This window comes from Schistocerca cancellata, chromosome 3 (assembly GCF_023864275.1).
Source record: "Schistocerca cancellata isolate TAMUIC-IGC-003103 chromosome 3, iqSchCanc2.1, whole genome shotgun sequence".
Taxonomy (NCBI): domain Eukaryota; kingdom Metazoa; phylum Arthropoda; class Insecta; order Orthoptera; family Acrididae; genus Schistocerca; species Schistocerca cancellata.
The window spans coordinates 563,265,378-563,290,663 of record NC_064628.1 but is presented as its reverse complement, the minus strand read 5'-3'; the positions used below and the strand labels follow the sequence as shown (position 1 = coordinate 563,290,663).

Here is a 25,286-nt window from a genome sequence, read left to right as displayed (position 1 = left end):
GGTTGGTACAATGGAGGAATCAAGCAAAGGTTGTGGAGAGGTACCCGTCTCCATGGGGTCTATCGCTGGGCTCTGGGTGGCGACCATGTCGTCAAGTAGAGCGACTGCACCATCCAATGGGTGGTATGATGGCAGGACGTGCCAGTCAGAGACAATATGCGACAGGCTGAATGAAGCTGTGGGTGTGGCGAGGGCGCCACGTAAGTTATTGGTAGGAGGGTCAGCGTGGGTGGCACAAATGATTCTGACAATGAAAGCCGTGCGACACATCGTAGGACGCAGTCAGATCGCAAATGGTCCTCCTTCCCGCTACTACAACCAGTGCGGGGCTGACAATCATACATTATGATGGCACAGTAACCTACGATGCGAAGGTTCGACGGCAGATGACACTGCAGATCGGTACGAACCTGCCTGACAACGTTAAGTAGGGATAGGTTTCGAATTGTACCTATCGTTCAGCGACATGTTCCAGGCGTCCGCAGGTAGTTCGAACGGCAGTCTCGTCCATAAGCCGAAAGCGGCTTGATTGACGGTGGGCCCTACATTGCCGTCGAGATGCAGAGGTGTAGTTTGCCTTTGTCCTCCTGCAGCACCCTGTCGCACGCTGCATCGTTAATCTCCTTGACGTACGCAGTACAACTTACTATAGACATGCGGATGCCAATGAGACCTGGTGGCGATATTTTAATGTCGCCGTGAAGAAACCATTCGATATCAAGGCCATGGGGCCAGCAAAGTCTGAAACAAAGTCATTTTGTGATAGCTATGCGCCATGTTGCTCTATAAGGAGGGCGATATGTAGCAGCAGCCAAAGTAAACACAACACACGACACGTGCCTCGCTAGCGGAGCTCTGGCGCGTGACGACTCCGCAGAACTGTCGACGGCAGACTGGCTGAGCAACCCAGGCACGACTTATGACCCGTCCTCACAGCTTTACTTTGGACAGTGCCTCATCTCCTACCTTCCAGGATTCACAGAAGCTCTCCTGCGAAACCTGCAGGTTGGTTGGTTGGTTGATTTGGGGGAGGGGACTAAACAGCCTAGGTCATCGGTCCCATCAGATTACGAAGGACGGGAAGGAAGTCAGCAGTGCCCTTCCAAAGAAACCATCCTGACACTGGCCTGAAGCGATTTGGGAAATTCGTGGAAAACCTAAATCAGTATGACCGGGCGCAGATTTTAACCATCGTCCTCTCGAATGCGAGTCCAGTGTGCTAACCACTGCGCCAACTCACCCGATAAATCTGGAGGATTAGCACTCCTGGAAGAATGGATATTGTGGAACATGGCTTAGCGACAACTTGGAGGATGTTTAAAGTATGAAATATTCACTCTGTAGTGGAGTATACGCTGATGTGAAACTTTCTTGCGGATTAAAACAGTGTGCCAAACCCAAATTCGAATTAGAGATATTTGCTTCTCGCAGGCAGGCTATGTCCAAGCTTTGTCTCCACAATACCTTTTCTTCAAGAAGTGCTAATCCTGCAAGTTTCGCAGAATTTCTTTGAAGTCTGGAAGGACGGAGATGAGGTACCGCTGGATGAACAGCTATGAGGAGGGCCTCTGATTCGTACCTGGGTAGCTCAGTCGGTAGAGCACTTGATGATGAAAGGAAAGTGCGTAAATTCGACACCCGGTCCAGCACACTGTTTTAAATGGCCCGTAAGTTTTATACCAGCAAACACTCCACTGAAAAGTGAAAATTTCATTCTGGCGACAAATAGTTCACAAGTAGAAAACTATAAGATTGGAGCTCACTGTTAGTTACCAGTATCATAACAGCTGCTTGTAATAGAATATCCATAAAAATAAAGAAATAAAGAACTATACCCACATCGTGGTGCCTAAAGTGGGTGTATAACTTATGAAGAAACGGAATCTATGTCTTTTCAGTTTTGAGAAGTTAAAACCAAATTTACGTAGAAATAGACTAAGGTTACAAAAGTCATCGGGTCTTCGTAATATCGTGTCGGACCTCCTTTTGCCCAGCGTAGCGTAGCAGCTCTTATGTGGCATGAACTCAACAAGTGTTGGAAGTTCCCTGCAGAAATATTGTGCCATGTTGCCTCTGTAGTGACCGTAATTGCTAAAGTGTTAGCGGTACAGGATTATCTGCACGAAACGACTGATCACAAATGTTCGATGGGATTCATGTCGGGCGATATGGGCGGTCAAATAATTCGTTCGAATTGTCCAGAATTTTCTTCAAAGTACTCGCAAGAAATTGTGACCCGATGACACGGAGCATTATCATCGACAAAAATTCCATAGTTGTTTGAGAACATGACGTCGATGAAAGGCTGCAAGTATCCGGACATGAGCACCCAGTCCATTCCATGTAAACACAGCCTACATCGTTGTGGAGCCACCACCAGCTTGCATAGTGCCTTGTTGAGAATCTGCGTCTATGGCTTCGTGGGGTCTGCTCCACATTCGAACCCTGCCATCATCTCTTACCAACTAAAGTCGTTACTCATCTGACCAGGCCACGGTTTTCCAGTCGTCTTGGATCCAAACGATATGACCACAAGCCCAGGAGAGGCGCCGAAGGCGATGTCCTATTAGCAAAGGCACTAGCGTCGATAGTGTGCTGCCGTAGCCCATTAATGCGAAATTTCGCCACACTGTCCTAACGGATACGTTCGTCGTCCGTTCCACATTGATCTGTGCGGTTATTTCACGGAGTTTTGTTTCTCTGTTAGCAATGTCAACTCTACGCTTACACCTGTGCTCTCGGTCGGTAAATGAAGGCCTTCGGCCACTGTGTTGTCTGTGGTGTGTGGTAATGCCTGAAATTTGGTATTCTCATAACACTATTGACACAGTGGTTCGCGGAATATTGAATTCCCTAAGGCTAATTTCCGTAATGGGGTGTCCCATGCGTCTAGCTCCAACTACCATTCCGCGTAGTCTGTTGATCCCCGTCGTGGGGCCATAATCACGTCGGAAACTTTTTCACATGAATCACTTGAGTTCAAATGACAGCTCAGACAGTGTACTGCCACGTTATATCGTGTGTACGCGATACAACCACCGTCTGTATATATGCATATAGCTATCCCATGAGTTTGTCACCTCAGTGTACAGTTCATCCAGGCTCGAGGGTTAGGTAAAATTGAAATTTCATGTGATGAAAAAAAAGTTCACTTTTCAGCGGTGTGTACCTTACTCTGAATTTCTGGAGGAATAGATCGTGCACTAGACCGCGTCTCGACCGAGCAAGAACAGCACCGACAGCAAAATACTGGAAGCACAGGTAGACCATGTCTTCTGTAAAATTTACGAAAAAAAAATTTCGCTGAGCTTGACAAACCTTCCACAGAAGAACGTAGATCCAACAGAGCCAATATTTTTAATTTTTGAATTAAAAACAGTCTTGACTGCAACTCATTCTTTTATTAACAACTCGTTTCGCCTTCGTGAGGCATCTGCATATTATCTGCAGGGATAACGAAATAAGTAAAGTGTGGGTATGGTCATAGTTTATGCGATTATAAATGTGAATAAGGAATTGTACCTGACCTTAAACGTTTCCTTCCTGTAAATTTTAAAAATCTTAAACCAGCTCTATTCTAAATTGAAGCAAGCGTCGAATCAAATGAAACCGCAGAGACTTAGTGAAAAACAACTAGTATCGTATCGTGTAGCCGCGGCATAAAATACTAAATTAGTAATCAAACTGAACTAGACATACCTTAACAAAGTCGTACATGCTGACGTCGCAACTCGAAAGGATGAAAAGGTATATGAGACTACTGAACGGGAAATTCAGTAAAGCGAGATGAAAATCTGATAGTCATGAGGGATCTGAATACGGTTGTAAGGGAAGGAACAGCAGAAAGGTTACCAGGAAATATGGGGCTTCGTACCAGGAATTAGAGAGAGAAAAGACTAATGGAGTTCTGCAGTAAATTTCAACTAGAAATAGCGAATATTTTGTTCAAGATTCACAATAGGAAGAGGTATACTTGGAAAACGCCGAGAGATACTAGAAGATCTCAGTTTTATCAAATCATGGTCTGGCAGAGATTCCGAAATAAGATTTTGGATTGTAATTCGTATCCAGGAACAGATATAGACTCACATCAAATTTAGTAGTGATGACGAGTAAGTTGAGATTTAAGAAGCAATGCGCAAAGAAGTGGGATATGGAAGTACTAAGGCATGAAGAGACATGAATGAATTTTTCTGAGGCTATAGATAAGAAATGGCTCAGTAGGCAATTCACTTGAAGAAGAATGAACATCTCTAAAAAGGGAAATGACATAAATTGGGAAGAAAAACACAGGTACATAGAGGGTGACTTCGAAGAAACCATAGTTAACAGCATAAATATTTCAGTTGATCGATGAAAGAAGGACGTACAAAAATGTTCGGGGAAATCCAGGAATACAGAAATATAAGTCGCTGAAGAAGGAAGTTCAAATGGTTCAAATGCCTCTGAGCACTATGGGACTTAACATCTGAGGCCATCAGTCCCCTAGAAATTAGAACTACTTAAACCTAACTAACCTAAGGACATCACACACATCCATGCCCGAGGCAGGATTCGAACCTGCGACCGTAGCGATCGCGCAGTTCCAGACTGCAGCGCGTAGAACCGCTCGACCACTCCGGCCGGCAGCACAATGGGAATTTAACAGTTAAATGCGGAGATGAGAGAGGATAGGTGGAAGGAATGCACTTAGTGGGGAAGACTTGTCTGATGATGTGATAGAAGATGCAGGAATCGATATAGAAGAGATGGGGGATCCAGCGTTCGAGTCAAACTTTGAAAGAGCTTTGGAAGACTTAAGATCGAGTGAGGCAGAAAGGACAGATAACATTCCGTCAGAATTTCTTAAATCATTAGGGGAAGTGACAAAAAAGGCGACTATTCATGTTGGTATGTAGAATGTATTAGTATGGCGCTATACCGTCTGACTTTCCGAAAAACATCGTCCACACAATTCCGTAAATTGCAAGAGCCAACAAGTGTGAGAATTATCGTACAATCAGCTTAACACCTCATTCATCCAAGTTGCTGACAAGAATAATGTATAGTCGAATGGAAAAGAAAAGTAAGGATGTGTTAGATGGCGATCAGTTTTGTTTTAGAAAACGTAGAGGCAACAGAGAGGCAGTTCTGACCTTGGGAGTCATACTGGAAGCAAGACACGTTAATAGGATTTGTCGTCCTGGAAAAGGCGTTTGACAATGTAAAATGGTGCAAGATGTTCGAAATTATGAGAAAAATATGGTAAGCTACAGGGAAAGATGGGTATACACAATAATCACGAGAGCCAAGGGGGAACAATAAGAGTGGAACGCGAAGAACGAAGTGCTGAGATTGAAAAGGGCGTAAGACAAGGATGTAGTCTTTCTCCCCTACTGTTCAACCTAAACATAGAAGAAGCAATGACGGAAATAAAAGAAAGGTTAAAGAGTGAAATTAAAATTCAAGGTGAAAGGATATCAATGACAAGATATGCTAATGATATTGCTATCATTAGTGAAAATCAAGAAGAACTGCAGGATTTGGTTAATGGGGTGTACAGTCTAATGATTACGGAATATCGACTGAGAGTAAGTCGAAGAAAGTTGAAAGTAATTAGATGAAGAAGAAATGAGAACAGAAAGTTGATGATCATGAAGTAGATGAAGTTAAGAGATTCTGTTACCTAACCCATTACAGACGGATCAAGGATGAGATAGAAAGCAGACTAGCACTGGCCAGAAGTGCTTTCCCGCCAAAGAGATGCCTTCAAGTATTTAACACGAGCCTTAATTTGAGTAATAAATTTCAGAGATTGTACGTATGGAGCAGAGATTTGTGTGGTAGTGAAACATAGACTATGGGAAAATCGAAACAGAAGAGAATCGATTCATTTGAGATCAGGTGCTACAGAAGTGTGTTGCAAGTTAGATGGACTGACAAGGTAAGGAAAGAGAAAGTTCTTCGAATTATCGGTAAGGAAAGGAATATATGGAAAATACTGACAAGAAGAAGGGACAGGATGGCAGGACATCTGTTAAGACTTTACGGAATAGATTTCATGGTACAAGAGGAACTGTAGAGGATAAAACAGTAGATGAAGATAGAGAGCGAATGCATGCAGCAAATAATTGAGAACGTAGGTTGCAAGTGTTCCTCTGAGGTGAAGAAGTTGGCACAGAAGAAGAATTCTTGGCGAGCTGCATGAAACCATTCAGAAGACTGATATTAAAAAAAAAAAAAAAAGCCAACAGACCAGAATGGAGGAATGGTACGACCACACTCGCAAAGAAGTGTACACATCTGAACATGATACAGAATGTTTCCGCCGTTATTTGACGGCACGAACTTGAAGCGGGCACACAGGCGAGCAGTGGAATGAGGCTAGCATACAGGTTCTGCAGAAGACGGGCACAGGTGGCGCTCAACGCAGTTATGTTGCGGTCAGCATATGTAATGCTTACAGAACTAAAAATGGTTGATGCCCTGTGATGCAATTAAGCGATTATAATTAATCAGAGCACCGTCGCCCATAAAGGAACCTTTAAATTACTTCAAATAGATAATATACTGACATCAGCTGTAACTAAAAAATCTGTAAGGTAACCACCAAAGATGGGCGTCATTCAGAGAACTTGCGGGTAAGACGTATTCATAAAAAAGCAAGGTCCAATTTGACTTTAAAAGTATGAGTTCATAGCCATACTTATGTAAAAATTTTCAATCATAATAACCTTGGTTCCTATTAGTGAGCTGATCATTCAGCAGTGTGGAAGAAATTTGTAATTTTTAAGTTAGTATACTGTTTTGCTTTTTTTCAGCAACATCTCTACTTCTCATACAGCGTATGGGCACCTAACATCGAACCGGATATCGAAGGTGCATTCATATCACAGTCTCCTATACGTGCTGTGAATGAAGGTCCCTTTAACCAGGTGCCTATCATGACTGGCGTGACCTCCGCTGAGACAGGTGAGTGGTCGCAAATAAATTTCATGTGTTACTGCTTTATACGGTTTTAAAATCACCAAACTGCAAATATCTCTTAAGGGTTCAACGAAATGGCTTAGTTACTGAAATAAGAAGGTTTCTAACAATTTGTTCGTAATTCTTGTTATTAAAACAATTACAGTACAATTAAGGCAACTACAGTAAAAAATGAAAGCCGTGAGTAATTCGCAGAGAGGAAGCGTCTGTAAAATGTAATTTACGAACATGTTAGAACTGAGCGTTGTACTATTTGCAGTGTGCCACTAGGTATGTGCCAGCGTGTGTTGAAAAACTCGCTGTGTTGAAAAATAACAAAGGTACATAAGGTACGATAGCTACTTCGTTGTTTGCTGTAATAATATTTTTCCTTTTAGGTGCTGATATTGTAAATAGGTCAGACCTTGTAACTAACCTTAATAAAACTTTCGAAAAAGTGGTGGGACCTTGTCTACATTTGTCGACGATAGAAGAGCAGACGCAAGCAGCAGACAAGCTTAGGAACTTCTATTTTGGAAACGAAACTATCACTACCGATCATCCGGAACCTTTAGTTCACGTAAGTAAAGAATACTGTTGAGCTAATTTTTCAGTGTAGATGCTACGCAGTAGGAATTCTATGTAGATTATAATGTTATCAACTGAAACAATGTATTTTCTTAACCAATCCGAGCTTGTGCTCCGTCTCTAACGACCTCGATGTGGACGAGAAGTTAAACCCAATCTTCATTCCTTCCCTCCCTACCATAGGTATTAGACATATTCAGGTAGGTCACGTTGGTATTTAGAGCTAGGTGTAAGTAAAACGACAATTTCAGCTGCAGGACAAGGAGAAGAATTTTTTTGTCTTCAGGATACGAGGTTACCAACGAACCTTCAGCTTGGTGGAGTAGAGCTATGTTGAGCGTCAAAGTTATCGCTCTAATTGAAAAGACTAACACGTTTACATTTTTAAAATCTAAAATGGATGTTCTGTTCAGAAATAGGTGTAACGTTCACAACACTCCAAAATTTAGGCAGAATACGAAACATCTGGATCTGTTAAGTCTGAGATCTCTTTTGTCTCTACAGGAATTTTAATAAAAATATTAACCCACATTGTTTCATGACAATTAGGAGGTTTACCAATTTTCTTTGAGACTTGCAAATCTCCGTTTTCATGTTTATACCGCATGTACTTTTTTTATATTCTTATTAATGCAGTACTGCAGAATCGGACCACCTCATAATAAATGATTTTAGGTTACTGCAGATATAGTGAAGAAGTCATTAAACTTGAGTCTGCTATTTCGTGACCTGGGATGTTCATGTTTGTGTTTTGCGTGATGCGGCGGGGGAAGGAGGGCTGGTGTTGGGGGGTGAGGGTACGTCGGACATGGACTGAATACTGTAAACAAGTTAAGATGGATGTAAGCTGCAGTAGCTACGCACATTTATAGAGACCGGAAATGGATCGATTACAAAATGCAGTAAACTAAAATTTAGAAGCACAGAGCTACTTTAAACCACAAAACTAAACAGATTAGGTTACGTAGCAGCCAGTATAGATGTGTAATGTCACAACAGGAGCCCAAAAATTATGAAGCGATGCGGGCTGACCATGTACCCTTTATTTACACAGGTCTTTCTACACATTCGTCAAATTTTTTCATAATGTTCCATCATCCACCTGATCTTTATCTACTCCCTCCTCCGTTCCCGTTGTTTTGACTTGAGTTTTCTTTACATACATTCCTTTCCCTTTTCAGCCTTTCCTTTTTTGCTTAGTACTTGATTCTGATCTGACCTCTCGAAGTTCTTTTCTTTATTTTTTCTATAATCTATAATTGGGGAGAAGAGGAGTTTGTGGCATAACTTGACAAGCAGAAGGGACCGGTTGGTAGGACATGTTCTGAGGCATCAAGGGATCACAAATTTAGCATTGCAGGGCAGCGTGGAGGGTAAAAATCGTAGAGGGAGACCAAGAGATGAATACACTAAGCAGATTCAGAAGGATGTAGGTTGCAGTAAGTAGTGGGAGATGAAGAGGCTTGTACAGGATAGAGTAGCATGGAGAGCTGCATCAAACCAGTCTCAGGACTGAAGACAACAACAACAACAACAATCTTGTCCATAGTCATGCGCGTTTTGTTTTCGTCTTGTAGCTAGTTCTGTTTTGCCATTTTGTGCTTTCTGTCAATAACATGTATTGTACATCTGAATCCTTATTACCATGCTACATTTACTGCTTTTTGTATTTGATGTTTCACGAATAAAATTTAGCATTTCTTGTGTTTCTGAGGAATTACCTTTAGGCGTAGTGTATTTATCTAGTAATTCCTCTGCAGCCTTCGCTATTTGGTCTCAAACCTCACGGTTCATATTGTTTGTATTTGTCTCCCTATTTCAGTCAGTCGGTTGCTAACACTCTCTTTGAGGCTCCGCACAATCTCGGATTATTTCAATTTATCCAGGTCCCATCTCCTTAATTTTCTATCTTGCAACAATTTCAGCTTCAGTATATAACAAATAATTTATGATCAGAGTCCACTTCCTCTAGTAAAAAATCTTTCCAGTATAAATTTTGAAATATCTTACCATTTTATAATATGTGTGAACCGTTCGCTCTCCACAGGTTTCATCCAATGCAAACAATATTTTTTCGTGGTTTTTAAACAAATGGTTTTGCGAATGATGAGACTGCATCTTGCAGGCAGCTTCCCCTTTCTTTCATTTTCCCCAGTGTATGTTTTCCTTTAATTTTCACTTTTATTGTTTTACCCACTAGCGAGTTCTATTCTTCTACGCCAACAATATTTTCGTCTTCCTTAACATAATCTTTTTTTCATCGTCTATTGAGTCAGACATGTATATTTGTTTTATTATGGTGAGTTGTGTATTTGTCTCTATCTTGACTAAGGTAATCCGTTCACTATGCTATTCATAGTAATTTTGTATTGATAAGTCTATAGTTATCCGACCAGGAATCCTATGCTTCCAGCCACCATACCTCATGAATTTACTCTATGGCTACAATCAGAGTTTCCCTTTCAAGTCCTCCAATCCTCCAGGACGATCAAGGGGGTCGAATATTACACGCTTTGAGTGGTAAAAAGAATTATTTCCTCCTGACCACATTCCCTTGAATAGATGGCGGATGGAGATCCGAATGATAGTTTACTCCCCATCTAGAATTTTTTGCCCAAGATCGCCAAGCAGTAGAAGAATAGATTACATGTACTTTTCGTTCCAATTGATCAACTGTGAGGATATCATCCAGGACGTAGAATATGCGAGAAGAACAAGAATTTATAATAAATATTTACAATGAGAAACAAATATGAGTATGCTAATGTACAGATCCAAAGTGGAATGATTGTCATGGATGTGGAATGAGTCAAAAACTTTTTAAACACGTTTTCATATATGAGTTAATGAACACTGAATAGAAGAATCATTTTACAACACTTATCTACAATGATCGCATTACTGCACTGAATTTATACAGAAGTCAGATTGTACTAATATTCGCATTATTTTATATTATTAGTAACATACACGCTTACACGCACACACACACACACACACACACACACACACACACACACACACACACTGATACCCACACATCGGTACCTCTACTAAGAAATTCATCAGTGTAGAGGAAGGAGTTGGTCACTAATAAAATCTTTAGGCTCGTCTTATAATGAACTTTATTGGTAGTTAAACTGTTTATAAATGCTGGCAAGTTATTGAAAATGTGTGTTCCTGAATGACAGAAACCTTTTTGGACCAAAGTAAGTCACTTAAAATCTTTATGAAGATTATTCTTTTATTTCGTATTGATTCTATGAACTGAGCTGTTGGTTTGAAAAAACATATACTTTTAATGACAAATTTCATCATGGAATAAATATATTGGGAAGCAGCAGCCTCCCTAACTAGGCCTCTACAGAATGTTATTGAGTTCACACCACAAACATTTCTTATTACACGTTTCTGTACCTGGAAAAAGTTAGCTTGGCTTGATGATTTACCCCAAAAAATAATGTCATACGACATCAAGGAATGATGAAGGGTGTGTTGGCTTTTTCATTTTTATATACCATATGTCTGAAAATATCAACAGTCTAAATAGAGATTTGTGTAGATGCTTGAGCAGTTCGGTGGTGTGCTCCTTCCAGTTCAGTTTACTGTCAAGCTGTAATTCCAAGAATTTAACAATATTCATGTCTTCTACTTGTTTGTCCACATATCTTAGATATATGCTGGTAGGAAACATCTTAAAAGCCCTGAACTGCATGTAGTGTGCTTTTTCAAAGTTTAGTAACAAAGAACTGGCTAGGAGCCATTTATTAATGTCCATGAAAATTTCATTAACAGATCTTTCAGAGAGTACACTTGATTTGCTGTCTGTTGCTATGTTTGTATCATTTACAAACAAAACAAACTTGGCTTCGGGTAAAATTACGGATGAAGAGTCATTGGTATATACAAGAAAAAATAAGGGCCCTAAGGTGGAGCCTTGTGGGATGTCACAGGTAACTTGTTCCTGGTTGGATGATGCCTGATAGCTTATTACTGTCTCTTTCGTAATGGCACCCTTTGTTTCTTGTCGAAGATATGCTATCACATTTTGCAGCATTTCCTGTTATACAGTAATATTCTAATTTACTTAACAGATATGGGGATTTATACATCAAGGGCCTTCAACAGATCACAAAATATATCAGTAGCTCATAATTTATTGCATAATGAATAAAGTACATATTCGCTGTATGCGTAGATAGCCTTCTCAGTATTATAACTCTCTAGCAATCCGAACTCAGACCTGGACGATATGTTCTTTGTTGTCAGATGGTTAAGAAGCTGACTGTATGATGTTGTTCTTGTTGGTGGTGGTGGTAGTGTAGTGATCTCCACTCTAAAGGCTGATTTGATGTAGCTCCTCATCTCCGAGTAAGTACTGCAACCTACAACCTTTTGAATCTGCTTTATATATTCATCTCTTGGTCTCCCTCTACGATTTTTACCCTCAACGCTTCCCTCCAACACTAAATTGGTGATGATGCCTCAGAACGTGTCCTCCTAACCGATCCCTTCTTTTAGTCAAGCTCTGCCAAAAATTCCTCTTCTCCCAGTACTCTTCAGAACCTCCTCATTAGTTATGTGATCAACCCATCTAAACTTAAGCCTTCTTCTGTAACTCCACATTTCAAAAGCTTCTATTCTCTTCCTGTGTAAACGGTTTATCGTCCATGTTTTACTTCCATATAGAGCTACACTCCATACAAATACTTTCAGGAAAGACTTCCTGATGCTTAAATCTCGATGTTAACAAATGTCTCTTCTTGAGAATCGCTTTCCTTACCATTGCCAGTCTACATTTTATATCCTCTCTACTTTTACCATCATCAGTTATTTTGCTGCCCAGATAGCAAAATTCATCTACTACTTTGTGTCTCATTTCCTAATCTAATTCCCCCAGCATCACCTGATTTAATTAGATACATTCCATTATCCTCGTTTTGCTTTTGTTGATGTTCATCTTATATCTTCCTTTCTAGAGACTGTCCATTACGTTTAACTGCTCTTACAAGTCCTTTGCTGTCTCTGACAGAATTACAGTATCGTCGGCAAGTCTCAAGAGTTTTATTTATTCCCCATGGAGTTTAAATCCTACTACAAATTTTTCTTTTGTTTCATTTACTGCTTGCTCAGTATACAGATTGAATAACATCGGTGATAGGCTACTACCCTGTCTCACCTCCTTCTCAACCACTGCTTCCCCTTCGTGCCCCTCGACTCTTATAACTGCCATCTGGTTTCTGTACAAATTGTAAAGAGGCTTTCGCTCCCTGTATTTTACCCCTGCCGCATCCATAATTTGAAAGAGAGTATTCCAGTCAACATTGTCAAAACCTTTCTCTAAGTCTACAAATGCTGTAAACGTAGGTTTGCCTTTCCTTGTGCTATCTTGTAAGATAAGTCATAGGATCAGTATTGCCTCACGTGTTCCCATATTTCTACGAAATCCAAACTTATCTCAGCGAGAACGGCTTCATTACACTGATAGTTCGGTAATTTTCACACCTGTCAGCACCTGCTTTGTTTGGAATTGGAATTATTATATTCTTCTTTATATCTGAGGATATTTCGTCTGTCTCATACAGCTTGCTCACCAGATGAAAGAGTTTCGACATGGCTGGCTCTCCCAAGGATTTCAGTGGTATATTACTTTTTCTAAAATTTTTGAGAATGGTAGCAAAAGTAAAATTGGATGGAAACTTAACGTTATTTATTTACCTCCTTTTTTAAACAACGGCTTAATTTTGATATATTTCAAAATCCACGAAATATTCCACTGGTATACGACTGGTTGCACTGATAACTTAATATGTAACTAAACTCAGAAGCAGATTCTTTAATTAGCTTTGTTGATATTTCATGGTAACGATTACAGTTTTCTGATTTTAAAGATTTTATGATAGACGTTACTTCTGCTTGGGTAGTAAGGCTCATATTCGTGTTAGTGAAGTGATATGCACTGTCTGGGGTGAGATGCTCCATGGTAGTATCTACTGAACCTGATAGCTCCATCTTTTGAGTAACAGTTATGAAATGTATTTAAAAGTTTTGCAACGCTGCAGACATCTGTTACCAATGTATGATTTACTCTTAATGTTATTTGCCCCTCTTCATGTCTGCTTCCACCAGTCTCCTTCTTCACCATATTGTGTTGATCTTTTCCTTGTATTGTATTTGCTTTGACGTCTGTATTATTAACTTTAATATTTTGCAGTACGTCTGGTAACGTCCTATAGTATCAACATCGGAGCTGTTTCTTACTGGAAGATAGAATTTCCTATTTATTTTATACGATAGCATTAATCTTTGGGTAATCCATGCTTCATTTGTAAACTTTAGTCTAATCTGGGTTACTTTTTGGGGAAAATAGCGTTCAGATAAGTTAAGTATTTTGTTAAGAAGAGTGTTGTATATATCATTAACGCTATTAGCGCCGTATATATCACTCTAGTTCACGTCTTTGAGGATTGTCCGAAAATAATGAATTTTCGGTTTACCAATCAGTCTCTTGCATTCAGATGTAATAGATTTTATGTCCTGTTCATTGTGAAGATTTAACAACAGGAAATGTATGTCATGGTCTGGATGACGACTGAATATTAGTTTTGTAATATAATTTTGTTCATAAGACCTTTCTATAAGGATACTATCAGTGGCTGTTGGTGAACAATTAAGTGCCTTAGTTGGAAAGCTTTCAGTAGGAATTAAGTCGAATGATAGTGCTGTGACTCAAATAGATTCTTGCTCGGAGAGGTTTTAAGAAAATCTACGTTAAAGTTACCAACAAAAATTACTTCGTTTTTGTTGTTACATAGGCCACTAGAGCTTTAAGGTGATATACGAGCTGATTAAAATTACCTACAGATGATATATACTTACTGTTATGAAGGGTATATTATGAAATGCTACTTCCGTTGCAAATGCTTCCATATACTGCTCTAGGTAAAATTTATGAATGTCAGTGTTCTTAAATTTATCACAATTCCTACTGAATGTTGCAATTTCTTCTTCTGGAAGTGCATGAGGACCGTATCAACTTGGGCGCTGGTATTTACTACCTTTTAGGTTTCGTGGATATCTTCGCTACATGAAAATCAGCACAGAAATGTGGATTTTAATCAACGATTTTGGGGTACATTATGAAAATCAGAAATTATGTCTGTTATCCATTTTCCAGCAAAATTATTAAAATTAACATTTTTAGCGCCCAGCAACATTTCAACGACTTACCACTATATAAAGCTCTGCTGCACTGTCGTACTTAGGGACCACAATACGCACCTTAGACTGTGGTATACAATTCAGTATACTTATGTAACAAATATCTCATGGTTGCAGCTTGATGTAGATTTAAATTTCTTCAACCCCACTGATGTGATGGTCAGAAGAATAACGGAAGTAACTAACTTGTCAGTCTACTATTACGAGTTCGACTATCATTCGGATGACACCTTCGTTAACGAATTTGGTAAGTCAAAAAAGCTACATTCTAAGATTAATACTCAAAAAGTTGAGAACCATATGTTCTTCAATATTCATAGAATTATGAAAAATTAATTGGATTATTGTTAATTAAGAAGAAGCTTTTGGAATGCTATTTTTTGTGAAGCAAAAAGCAGATATTATGGTTGAATATTATACTAAAGGATAACCTATAGATGAAGAAAGAAGTCCTGAAGCTTGAAAACTGTTAAAGAATGCAACACAAACATAATGAAGCGAATGCAAATGTAATAGTTAATCATTTAAACAGGACAAACAGTAATTTCAGAACTAAAATAAGTTCCTTGTAAATAGTTTTGAAACAGAAAACAGCTGCAGTTCAAATACTGAAGGATCTACACAATAAACGGCATACTGCAAAATTTAGCGTATGCCTTTTCAAGTGCAAAACTGAAAAATGTAGTTTCCTGTGACTACGGATATAACACTTTGTAGATATCTGAAATGTAATGAGCATGTAGGCTCAGTCGTGGGTAGTGCAGTGGTATACTACTGTTTATTGGTGGAATACTGCGGAACTGCAATCAGTCTACAAAGGAGATTGCTTAAAAATCACTCGTGTAGCCCATCCTAGACTACTGCTCTCAAGTGTGTGGGGCCAAATAGGACTAATAGTGCACAATGAACGAATGGTCACATGTTTATCTGACCCGTGGGAGAGTGTCACAAAGATGGTACAGAAACTGAACTGCCAGACTCTTCGGGACAGAGCTAAACTGTCTCGAGAAACCCTGTTCCCATGGTTTCAGGAACCAATTTTAACGCTTGAATACTCACAATGGTGACATAGGTAACCCAGCGATTTTCTTTTGCTATGTTGTTGCTCGTACGGGTTGTCCACAGACATGAATTTGTATAGCTTCGAATGACACTTTAAAGGTCAGTATTACACCATTGTTGATTGAATGTGGCAGTTGTTAGGGAGTATAAAAATAAGTTTATCCACATTTTGTGCTCTGGTTGACAATTTTCCCGCATGCGACTATTGGTGTTACCATTTCCGTTTCTATTTTGATAGGTAAGCTATTTTTTAAGTGCTTTATGTCTATAGTATTAGTTTTATATTAAATATTGTGTAATATGTTTCACAATGAATTTATATTTCTATTCATTTTTACATTTACTTTAAATCTTCATGGTCACGATTATTGGTAATATTCGAATGGCTGCACCAAATTAAATGTGGAATGTTGAGAAAATTTCAGGTCCAACAGCATTGTTGGCCTGGTCTGATAAACTTAGTGATGCAGAGGAGGAACATAAGACCACAAAATGGCTGAAGCAGAAGCCCCCAAACAACATACGTACTCACGCACACAATATACTCATACACTCCTGGAAATTGAAATAAGAACACCGTGAATTCATTGTCCCAGGAAGGGGAAACTTTATTGACACATTCCTGGGGTGAGATACATCACATGTTCACACTGACAGAACCACAGGCACATAGACACAGGCAACAGAGCATGCACAATGTCGGCACTAGTACAGTGTATATCCACCTTTCGCAGCAATGCAGGCTGCTATTCTCCCATGGAGACGATCGTAGAGATGCTGGATGTAGTCCTGTGGAACGGCTTGCCATGCCATTTCCACCTGGCGCCTCAGTTGGACCAGCGTTCGTGCTGGACGTGCAGACCGCGTGAGACGACGCTTCATCCAGTCCCAAACATGCTCAATGGGGGACATATCCGGAGATCTTGCTGGCCAGGGTAGTTGACTTACACCTTCTAGAGCACGTTGGGTGGCACGGGATACATGCGGACGTGCATTGTCCTGTTGGAACAGCAAGTTCCCTTGCCGGTCTAGGAATGGTAGAACGATGGGTTCGATGACGGTTTGGATGTACCGTGCACTATTCAGTGTCCCCTCGACGATCACGAGTGGTGTACGGCCAGTGTAGGAGATCGCTCCCCACACCATGATGCCGGGTGTTGGCCCTGTGTGCCTCGGTCGTATGCAGTCCTGATTGTGGCGCTCACCTGCACGGCGCCGAACACGCATACGACCATCATTGGCACCAAGGCAGAAGCGACTCTCATCGCTGAAGACGACACGTCTCCATTCGTCCCTCCATTCACGCCTGTCGCGACACCACTGGAGGCGGGCTGCACGATGTTGGGGCGTGAGCGGAAGACGGCCTAACGGTGTGCGGGACTGTAGCCCAGCTTCATGGAGACGGTTGCGAATGGTCCTCGCCGATACCCCAGGAGCAACAGTGTCCCTAATTTGCTGGGAAGTGGCGGTGCGGTCCCCTACGGCACTGCGTAGGATCCTACGGTCTTGGCGTGCATCCGTGCGTCGCTGCGGTCCGGTCCCAGGTCGACGGGCACGTGCACCTTCCGCCGACCACTGGCGACAACATCGATGTACTGTGGAGACCTCACGCCCCACGTGTTGAGCAATTCGGCGGTACGTCCACCCGGCCTCCCGCATGCCCACTATACGCCCTAGCTCGAAGTCCGTCAACTGCACATACGGTTCACGTCCACGCTGTCGCGGCATGCTACCAGTGTTAAAGACTGCGATGGAGCTCCGTATGCCACGGCAAACTGGCTGACACTGACGGCGGCGGTGCACAAATGCTGCGCAGCTAGCGCCATTCGACGGCCAACACCGCGGTTCCTGGTGTGTCCGCTGTGCCGTGCGTGTGATCATTGCTTGTACAGCCCTCTCGCAGTGTCCGGAGCAAGTATGGTGGGTCTGACACACCGGTGTCAATGTGTTCTTTTTTCCATTTCCAGGAGTGTACATCCGCGTGGACTGTGAAGCAGAGCCTGAGAAATACGTTCTTAAGCTGGTCTCCTTCAGCTTTTCTTTAAGGACAATGTCATTAGAATAGAAACTAGTTCCACAAATTGTCATGCAAAAAGAGACAACCAGAGCTGCAGTGTTTCGCAACACAATCTAAAAATGAATTGCTGTCCCACTACAGGATGAAAAGTATTTAAACTGACAAACTCTGGGAGGTTGTAGGGGACATCAACAGAAATATTTTTCCCTAATGTCATTTTTTCCTATGATGAGTATTTAAACCGGTAGAGGAAGACTTCTCTGGCGGCAAATTAATTAAACCAACAAACACTTTTCCATTTTTTTATGACCAAGAGATAACACATTAACACAATTTCAGTTACAGTACATTTTCAAAAATTCCTCTATTGACACGTAAATAAAGGTTACACCGTCGGATCATGTTCTGTCTGACACGGGCAAAAACCTCAGAAGTATCCAGAACTGTTCCTGCTGCTGCTATTATCCGGGCAACCAGGTCCTCCTCTGATGCAACAGGAGTAGCGTAAACAAGGTTGCGCATCTCTCCCCACACAAAAAAGTCCAGAGGGGACATATCTGGGGATCGAGCAAGTCATGGTACAGGACCACCTCTGCCAAACCACGTTTCTGGGAACCGTCGGTCCAGGAATCGACGCACACGACGACTGACCCGTCGTGTTGGAGCCACATGCATTGTCTTGTAGCAATTCTGGCAATGCTCTGGCGAGAAAATTGTAATAGTGCCTGCCATTTAATGGCCTAGGTAGCAGATACGGACCAATTAAACAGTCCCCAACAACACCGACCCACACATTAACGAAGAACCGCACTTGATGAGAGCTAGTAGCCGGCCGGAGTGGCCGTGCGGTTCTAGGCGCTCCAGTCTGGAGCCGAGCGACCGCTACGGTCTCAGGTTCTAATCCTGCCTCGGGCATGGATGTGTGTGATGTCCTTAGGTTAGTTATGTTTAAGTAGTTCTAAGTTCTAGGGGACTGATGACCACAGCAGTTAAGTCCCATAGTGCTCAGAGCCATTTGAACCATTTTTGAGTGCTAGTAACTGTGGCGTGTGGGTTATCCTCACTCCAAACATGCGAATTGTGCATGTTGAAGACTCCATCACGCCCGAACGTTGCTTCATCGGTAAGCAACACAGAGGATGGAAATGTAGGATGCATTTCACACTGTTCTAGGTACCACTGTGAAAACTGTGCTCTGGGTGGATAATCAACTGGTTCCAGTTTGTGGACACGCTGTAAGTGAAATGGACGTAACAATTGCTCTCGAAGGACTGTTCTTACATTCGTCTGATTCGTCCCCATGTTACGTGCAATTGCACGAGTGCTGATTGAAGGATCCCGCTCCACATGCTGCAAGACAGCTTCCTCAAATTGCAGCGTTCTTACCGTACGACGGCGTTCCTGTCCAGGTAATCTACTAAATGAGCCGGTCTCACGCAGACCTTGCTACACAGCAGCAAAGGTCGTATGGATTAGGATATTGTTGTTGATTAACCCGCTATGCTGCTCGTCAGTGTACTGCATATCAGTGTACTCACTCCAGGTGTATCGCTCCATTAGTAAACAGAGACAATACACTACTACATTGGTGGACAGCAGTTGCCTACAACTGAAGAGCGTAGTACGCCCTCTAACAACTGAGATCGTAATACGGCCTCTAACAACTGAAGAGTGTAATACGGTCTCCACCGGTTTAAATAATCCTCATAGGAAAAAATGACATTAGGGAAAAATATTTGTTTTGATGTCCCCTACAACCTCCCAGAGTTCGTCGGTTTAAATACTTTTCACCCTGTATACCCAGCCCGCTGGAGTTATGCAGTTTTCACAAATATTTACATAGAAACGGTTGGCAGGGATCGAGATGCCCGTAGTAAGGATGAAACAGATATCACAGCATTGTTGGATTTAATGTATCTGATGGGAACAGTGAGGTAATCTAGGAAAGACACTCATCAAATGTGAGACAATTCCAAAGGCTATGACCTAGAATCACATTACTTATCACTGACTGAGCAAAGATTCCGCTTTCTTCTACGATGCTTATATTTCGAAGAAACTTGAGAAAGGAAACGGGTAAATTAGCTTCCATATGAGAAGAGTTTGAAATAATACTACATAATTTCCAGGAATACTTCTCGCCAAGTGAATACCTTACTGTAGATTAACAGCTGTTAGTGTTTAGCGTTAACTGTCCTTTGTGGCAGTTCGTACTTAGCAAACCTACTAAGTACAGGTTAACAATATTTGTTGTAGCTGACGCTAAGACAGCATAAGTAGGAAATTTAGAAACCAATGTTGATTTGCTGCCCGATGAACCTTATATACAAATCAATAACCCACGTGATGTTTTAATAAGAATGGAGCAGCGAAGTCCGGACACTAATAGAGATGTAACTGCCGATAACCGGTTTTCGTCGTATTCTCTTACTGAAAGTCTTAAAGATAAGGTCTTGCTTACGTGGGAATACTTCTCCAAAATAAAAGCAAATAACTCTGGAGTGTCTTCCAAATAAACAAAGAACAGAGAAATCTTGAATTTTAAACTTTCAAAAGGCAAGACACTTGTTTCATACATTCCTAAGAAGAATTAAGCTGTCCTTGTAATTAATACAATGTACCGTGACGATGTTACCGATAGCAATACAGAGGATGCAAAAAAAAAAAAAAAAAACATGAGATCAAAACATTGTACATGACAAAAGTTGATGTGGACTTGGTTGACTAGCTGTCTCAAAATAATGATGTCGTTCGATATACAAGAGGTTGGCCTATGATAGCCCTCTACAGTCTACTAATCTTAGCTGTAGTACATACATCCTGAATTTATATATTCAGTGAAAATGAAACTAAAGCACCGAAGAGAAATACTTTCATAACCTATCTTGCTTGGGAACGTATAAAGACCAAGACAGAAAGGAGATGTTAAGTGCCACGGGTTCCGTAGGAGATCAGTTGGCGTGGACTTTTACTGTTTGGAATGGAAGAGACTGTAAACAGGTCGCAAGAGGAAAAAAAGGGGAAGATGTTATGAGTGTGGTAGATCACGGGACAAATCAACCAGGAAGTGATGTGTTAGGTGGGGTAAGTGGACCTATCCTGATCATCTGAAGAAATTTTGTGTCAATTGCTTGGACAGTGCAGTCTGAAATACTACATGTTAACTGAATCTTCCGTCGATTCTTGGTAGAACAACATTATAATAAATTAAAAGCACCAGTTTGCTTTTGTTATACAGTATTACTTTTACTGTGTCAACCGGTTTTCGGCATACAAGGCCATCTTCAGACATTTACTGACTATTATCACCAAAGAAGTTACAATGTCTGTAAACAACATTGGAAGAGAAGTTACACGTCTAGATTGAAGCAGTGCCATACAGTAAGTAACATATTTAACAGTGTGGTGGTAATGGAATGAAAAAGTAAAAAATTGAACAGACGTGTAACTTCTCTTCCAATGTTGTTTACAAACATTGTATCTTCTTTGGTGACAATACTCAGTAAATATCTGAAGATGGCCTTATAAGCCGAAAACTGGTTAACACAGTAAAAGTAATATTGTAGAACAAAAGCAAACTGGTGCTTTTCATTTATTATTGAAATAGTACACGTGTCAGGAAGTAATTTCGGAAATATTGGTTCAATGGTTGTATTAGTGAGGCTCATATTGAGGTATTGCAAGGTATCGCTCACAAACTACCCTCACTATTCAATTTTGCTGTATTATAACTTCACTTTTGTTTGTTTTCATTAAAATAGTTAGTGTGTGAATATTACAATAAATATAGTGCACTCAAGTGTGGCTTTGGAATACTGTCTTTGGAATTCTGAAGGTATCAGGGGTAAATATAGGGAGCGAAAGACTATTTAGAACTTGTACAGAAACCAGACGGCACTTACACCAACTGAGGGGCATGAAAGGGAAATACTGGTTGAGAAAGGAGTGAGACAGGCTTTTAGCCTATCCCTGATGTTCAAGCTGTCATGGAGCAAGCAGTAAAGGAAACTAAAGAAAAATGTGGAGTAGGAATTGAAATTCAGAGAGCAGAAATAAAAACTGCAAGAAGTCAAGGCGTGTTTTATCGCCATCATTATATAGGTAGGTGATCGTCCACCCTTTGATCCACACAATAACTTGATTTATGGTGGCGGGGAAATAAGTATCCTCAGAATGAATAAAAGTCCATGGTTCAATTGTGTCCGCTGGACGCTGAGGTAGCAGGCAACGAACTGTCGACCCAGTTTGCAGACGTCTGTGGTGGCAGCACAAATCAGGTGGTGGGCATCGTCATCCACGAGGTGGGAAATTGAACAAAGCGGAGTGTCCAACAGTCCGATTGCATGAAGACGTTGATTTGTGGCGAATTTACCACATGCGACATTTACCATGCTGCCTGGACGCTATATGGAAGGAAACGCTGGTGGACATGGCGCCAAACTGAGGACCACCGCATCGATGGATGTTTGAGTTAGACGTTGTTGTGGATATGTAACGAAGCAGTAGGGTGAAGAATTCTTTGGTTCGAGGAAGGCACGTGCACAAAGACGCCGCTCGGACTCACACATTGACAAGGTCGAGGCCCCCTGCCCGTGGGGGAAGGGTGAATGTTTCACAGCAGACCTTAAAGAGCATACCAGCCGTAAGAATGTGTCCGAACGCGGCCTAGAGGCTGCGTCCAATAGTTGATGACAATGGGAGTACCTGCTCGATGTGGACCGTTATGGACGCCACATGTTGATTGAGATATTTGACGCGTTGTAAGGAATCCAGTCAGTGGAGGAGATTTTGTCGCACTGCCTGCAGATAATTTGGAGAGTGCGCCGAATATTGATGGCAGCGGAGTGGCGTACGGTTGGGGTGAAGATGATATCAAGTACCGTAGTTTCTGTATACATGGGAGAGGTGCTAAGTCGTCGTGTTAGAGGCCACGTCCAATAGACATCGACGAGGATTTTGCACATTCATGTTACTGCCCACTGCAGTTCCGTACATTGATATCAAATTAGGAACCATATGTGTTTCATTCCGTTAGTGGACTAAGAAGAGGAGGTCGTTGCATACGCATGACACTGAAAAGTGTGCTGTCGCAAAGTGAGACCAGAAAGGTGGGTTGTCAGGCTCCCAGTGAGGGGCTCCAGTGCTATGGTACAGAGTAGTGTCGAAAGTGGGCAACCCTGCCTATTGGAACACCGGATGTTACTGGTCCCACCACACGGCCATTGATCTGATTTGGCGCTGCTGTACAGGCGCCGGATGGTATTGATAAAAGGGGTTGGAAAATCCATTTGGCTCTTTACTGAGAACAGAAAACGCACGTTGTCGAATGAACTGTCAAAATCAATGGCAACCACCGTGGTTCAGAGTCTGCACGCCGCTGCCAGTCCAAGTAAATCACGACATTCTTCTGTGGCTGTCTGTACTCGTATATTAACTGAGCTACCCGGAGTTATCTGTTCTGAGAATAGAATTCTAGACAGTATCTTGCAGCAAAGAGTCACCAGGGGTAGTGTAAAAATTTTATAGTCTATTTTAAGCAGAGTCAGGGGACCGTAATGTGCTGTCATCACCCCCAGGGTCGGTTTGTGGATAGATATAATAATTTACATGACAAAGGATGGCGGTACGCCGTTCCCCATCGTCAACAGCTCAAGAAACATTGTCGTCCACTTCGACGCCGTTTGTGGAAAGAAGGCGCGATAAGGTTCTAGTTGCAAGCCGTCGACACCAGGTGACTTATTCAAAGCTCCTTCGTTGAGTACATCGTGGACTTAGTCGCACATAACTGGCTCCATCAGCTCATCCGCCTCATCGCCGGCGAGGGTGCGAGTGATGTCTGATAACCCAGTCTCCTCAGCGTGGTTGTTGGTAGTCTTCTCCTTGTGCATTGTGCTGTAGTGGTCTACAAAGACATTGAATATTTGGGCCCGGAAAGTGACGTGTTGGGCGCAACAGGTGTAGATCTCGGTGACGAGTCGTTGTCGTCGGTGTTTCCTACCAGGGGCGATATGACGCGTGCTGTCTTGTTCCTGTTCCTCCAAATCTCTACATCGGGTCCGCGCCATTGCCCCTGGCAGTCTATGGCGCGTCAGCGTTACAATTTGTGCCTTAGTCCTGCTGCGTTCCTTATGAGCTTCAAGTGTGGGTGGCTAGGCGTCAGGGTCGCGAAGAATGATGTAGAAGTAGTCGGTAGTATGCCGGCCTTATGCAGTTACTTCCTTGCCATATTGAGTCAACGTGAATAGCAGGTTTGGCACATTCCAGCCACCAAGTGAAGGTTATGCAGTAATTAGGTAAACGACGTTCACAGGTGACCCATGTCTAGGTAACACGTTGGAAGACATTGAGGTGGGAGGTGTTTAGCTTGCACGATGCACGACTGCGGCAGACCACTTGTTGCTGGAGGAGAATATTGCAGATGTAGGCATAGTGGTCCGAAAACGCCAAGGGCCAAAGTTATGCACCTTGGAGTGCAGGTGTGAGGCATAAATCCCGTCAAGGCGACTCGCGGAGTGACTCGTTTGGTAGGTATGTCCAGGTGCGTCACCATGGCGAACTTCCGAAGTGTCGCGGAGCAACAGAACATAGACGACAAGGTGCAGCTTTTGACAAGTGTTGTAGTGGGGCATATGATCTTCAGGTTGCAGGACACAACTACCAGCAAGTAGTGACCACAGTGCCCAAGAAATAAAGGGGCGATTTGTTCTGCAACAGAAGTGCGCTCTGTCGCGTCTGTGGGTGGAGTCTGATGGAGCGTAAATGTTGACAATACAGTCCCCATGACAGTGACTGGCATGCCTCTGTTGGACGGAAGGTAGATGATATTAGCGACCGGAACGACCTCTCGGACGTAGATGGCTGCACCAACTCCAAATAGCTAGTCGCTAGGAAAAGGAAAAGTGTTATATCCGGCGACTTCCGGAAGTGTGGCCAAGTGGACTTCCTGTAGTAGTGCAATGTCGACGTCCAATGCCCATATCATCTCTCGAACAAGTTGAATTTTCACACGGGGTCTAATGTTGTTGCTATTCGGTATATCTGGAATCGTGCCCCACTGTGGAGAGGAACTCCATCAGCGGAGGGTGAAGAAGGGCGAGGCAGTGGCGAGCTGTACCGTACGACACCTGACGGCGTTATCATCGACGTAACCAGGTTTCTGTCTCTGGTAACTCTGTCCCCAGTGTGTGCTTCGGGCCACCGTCGACGTCGTTACTCCACGCCATCGAGGACGCTATCGTTGTTCCACCTCGTCCGTAGGAGTGGAGGGCGTCTCAGCGGTAGTCATACCGGTGGAGTCCATTGTTTCAGGTGCACGCGGGCGAGTCGGCAGAATAGGTACTGACACAGCCAGAGCCAGAGCTGGCGTCACGTTGTCGTTATTCTTGTCGTCGTCGTGCACGTTCTCTGACGCCACTTCGGGTTAGACAACCTCTGGAGTGTCAGGGGGTGAGCT

At 42.2% G+C, this 25,286-nt stretch overlaps 1 protein-coding gene across 1 annotated transcript in view; it reads left to right on the top strand.

Annotated features, from left to right (window-relative positions):
- LOC126175418 (acetylcholinesterase-like) overlaps positions 1 to 25,286 on the top strand; it is a 131,840-nt gene that overhangs the window by 74,280 nt on the left and 32,274 nt on the right. The window contains exons 6-8 of the mRNA XM_049922217.1: positions 6,801 to 6,951; positions 7,344 to 7,525; positions 14,872 to 15,001. Coding sequence (XP_049778174.1) covers positions 6,801 to 6,951; positions 7,344 to 7,525; positions 14,872 to 15,001 — 463 coding nt within the window. The remainder of the gene's footprint in view (positions 1 to 6,800; positions 6,952 to 7,343; positions 7,526 to 14,871; positions 15,002 to 25,286) is intronic.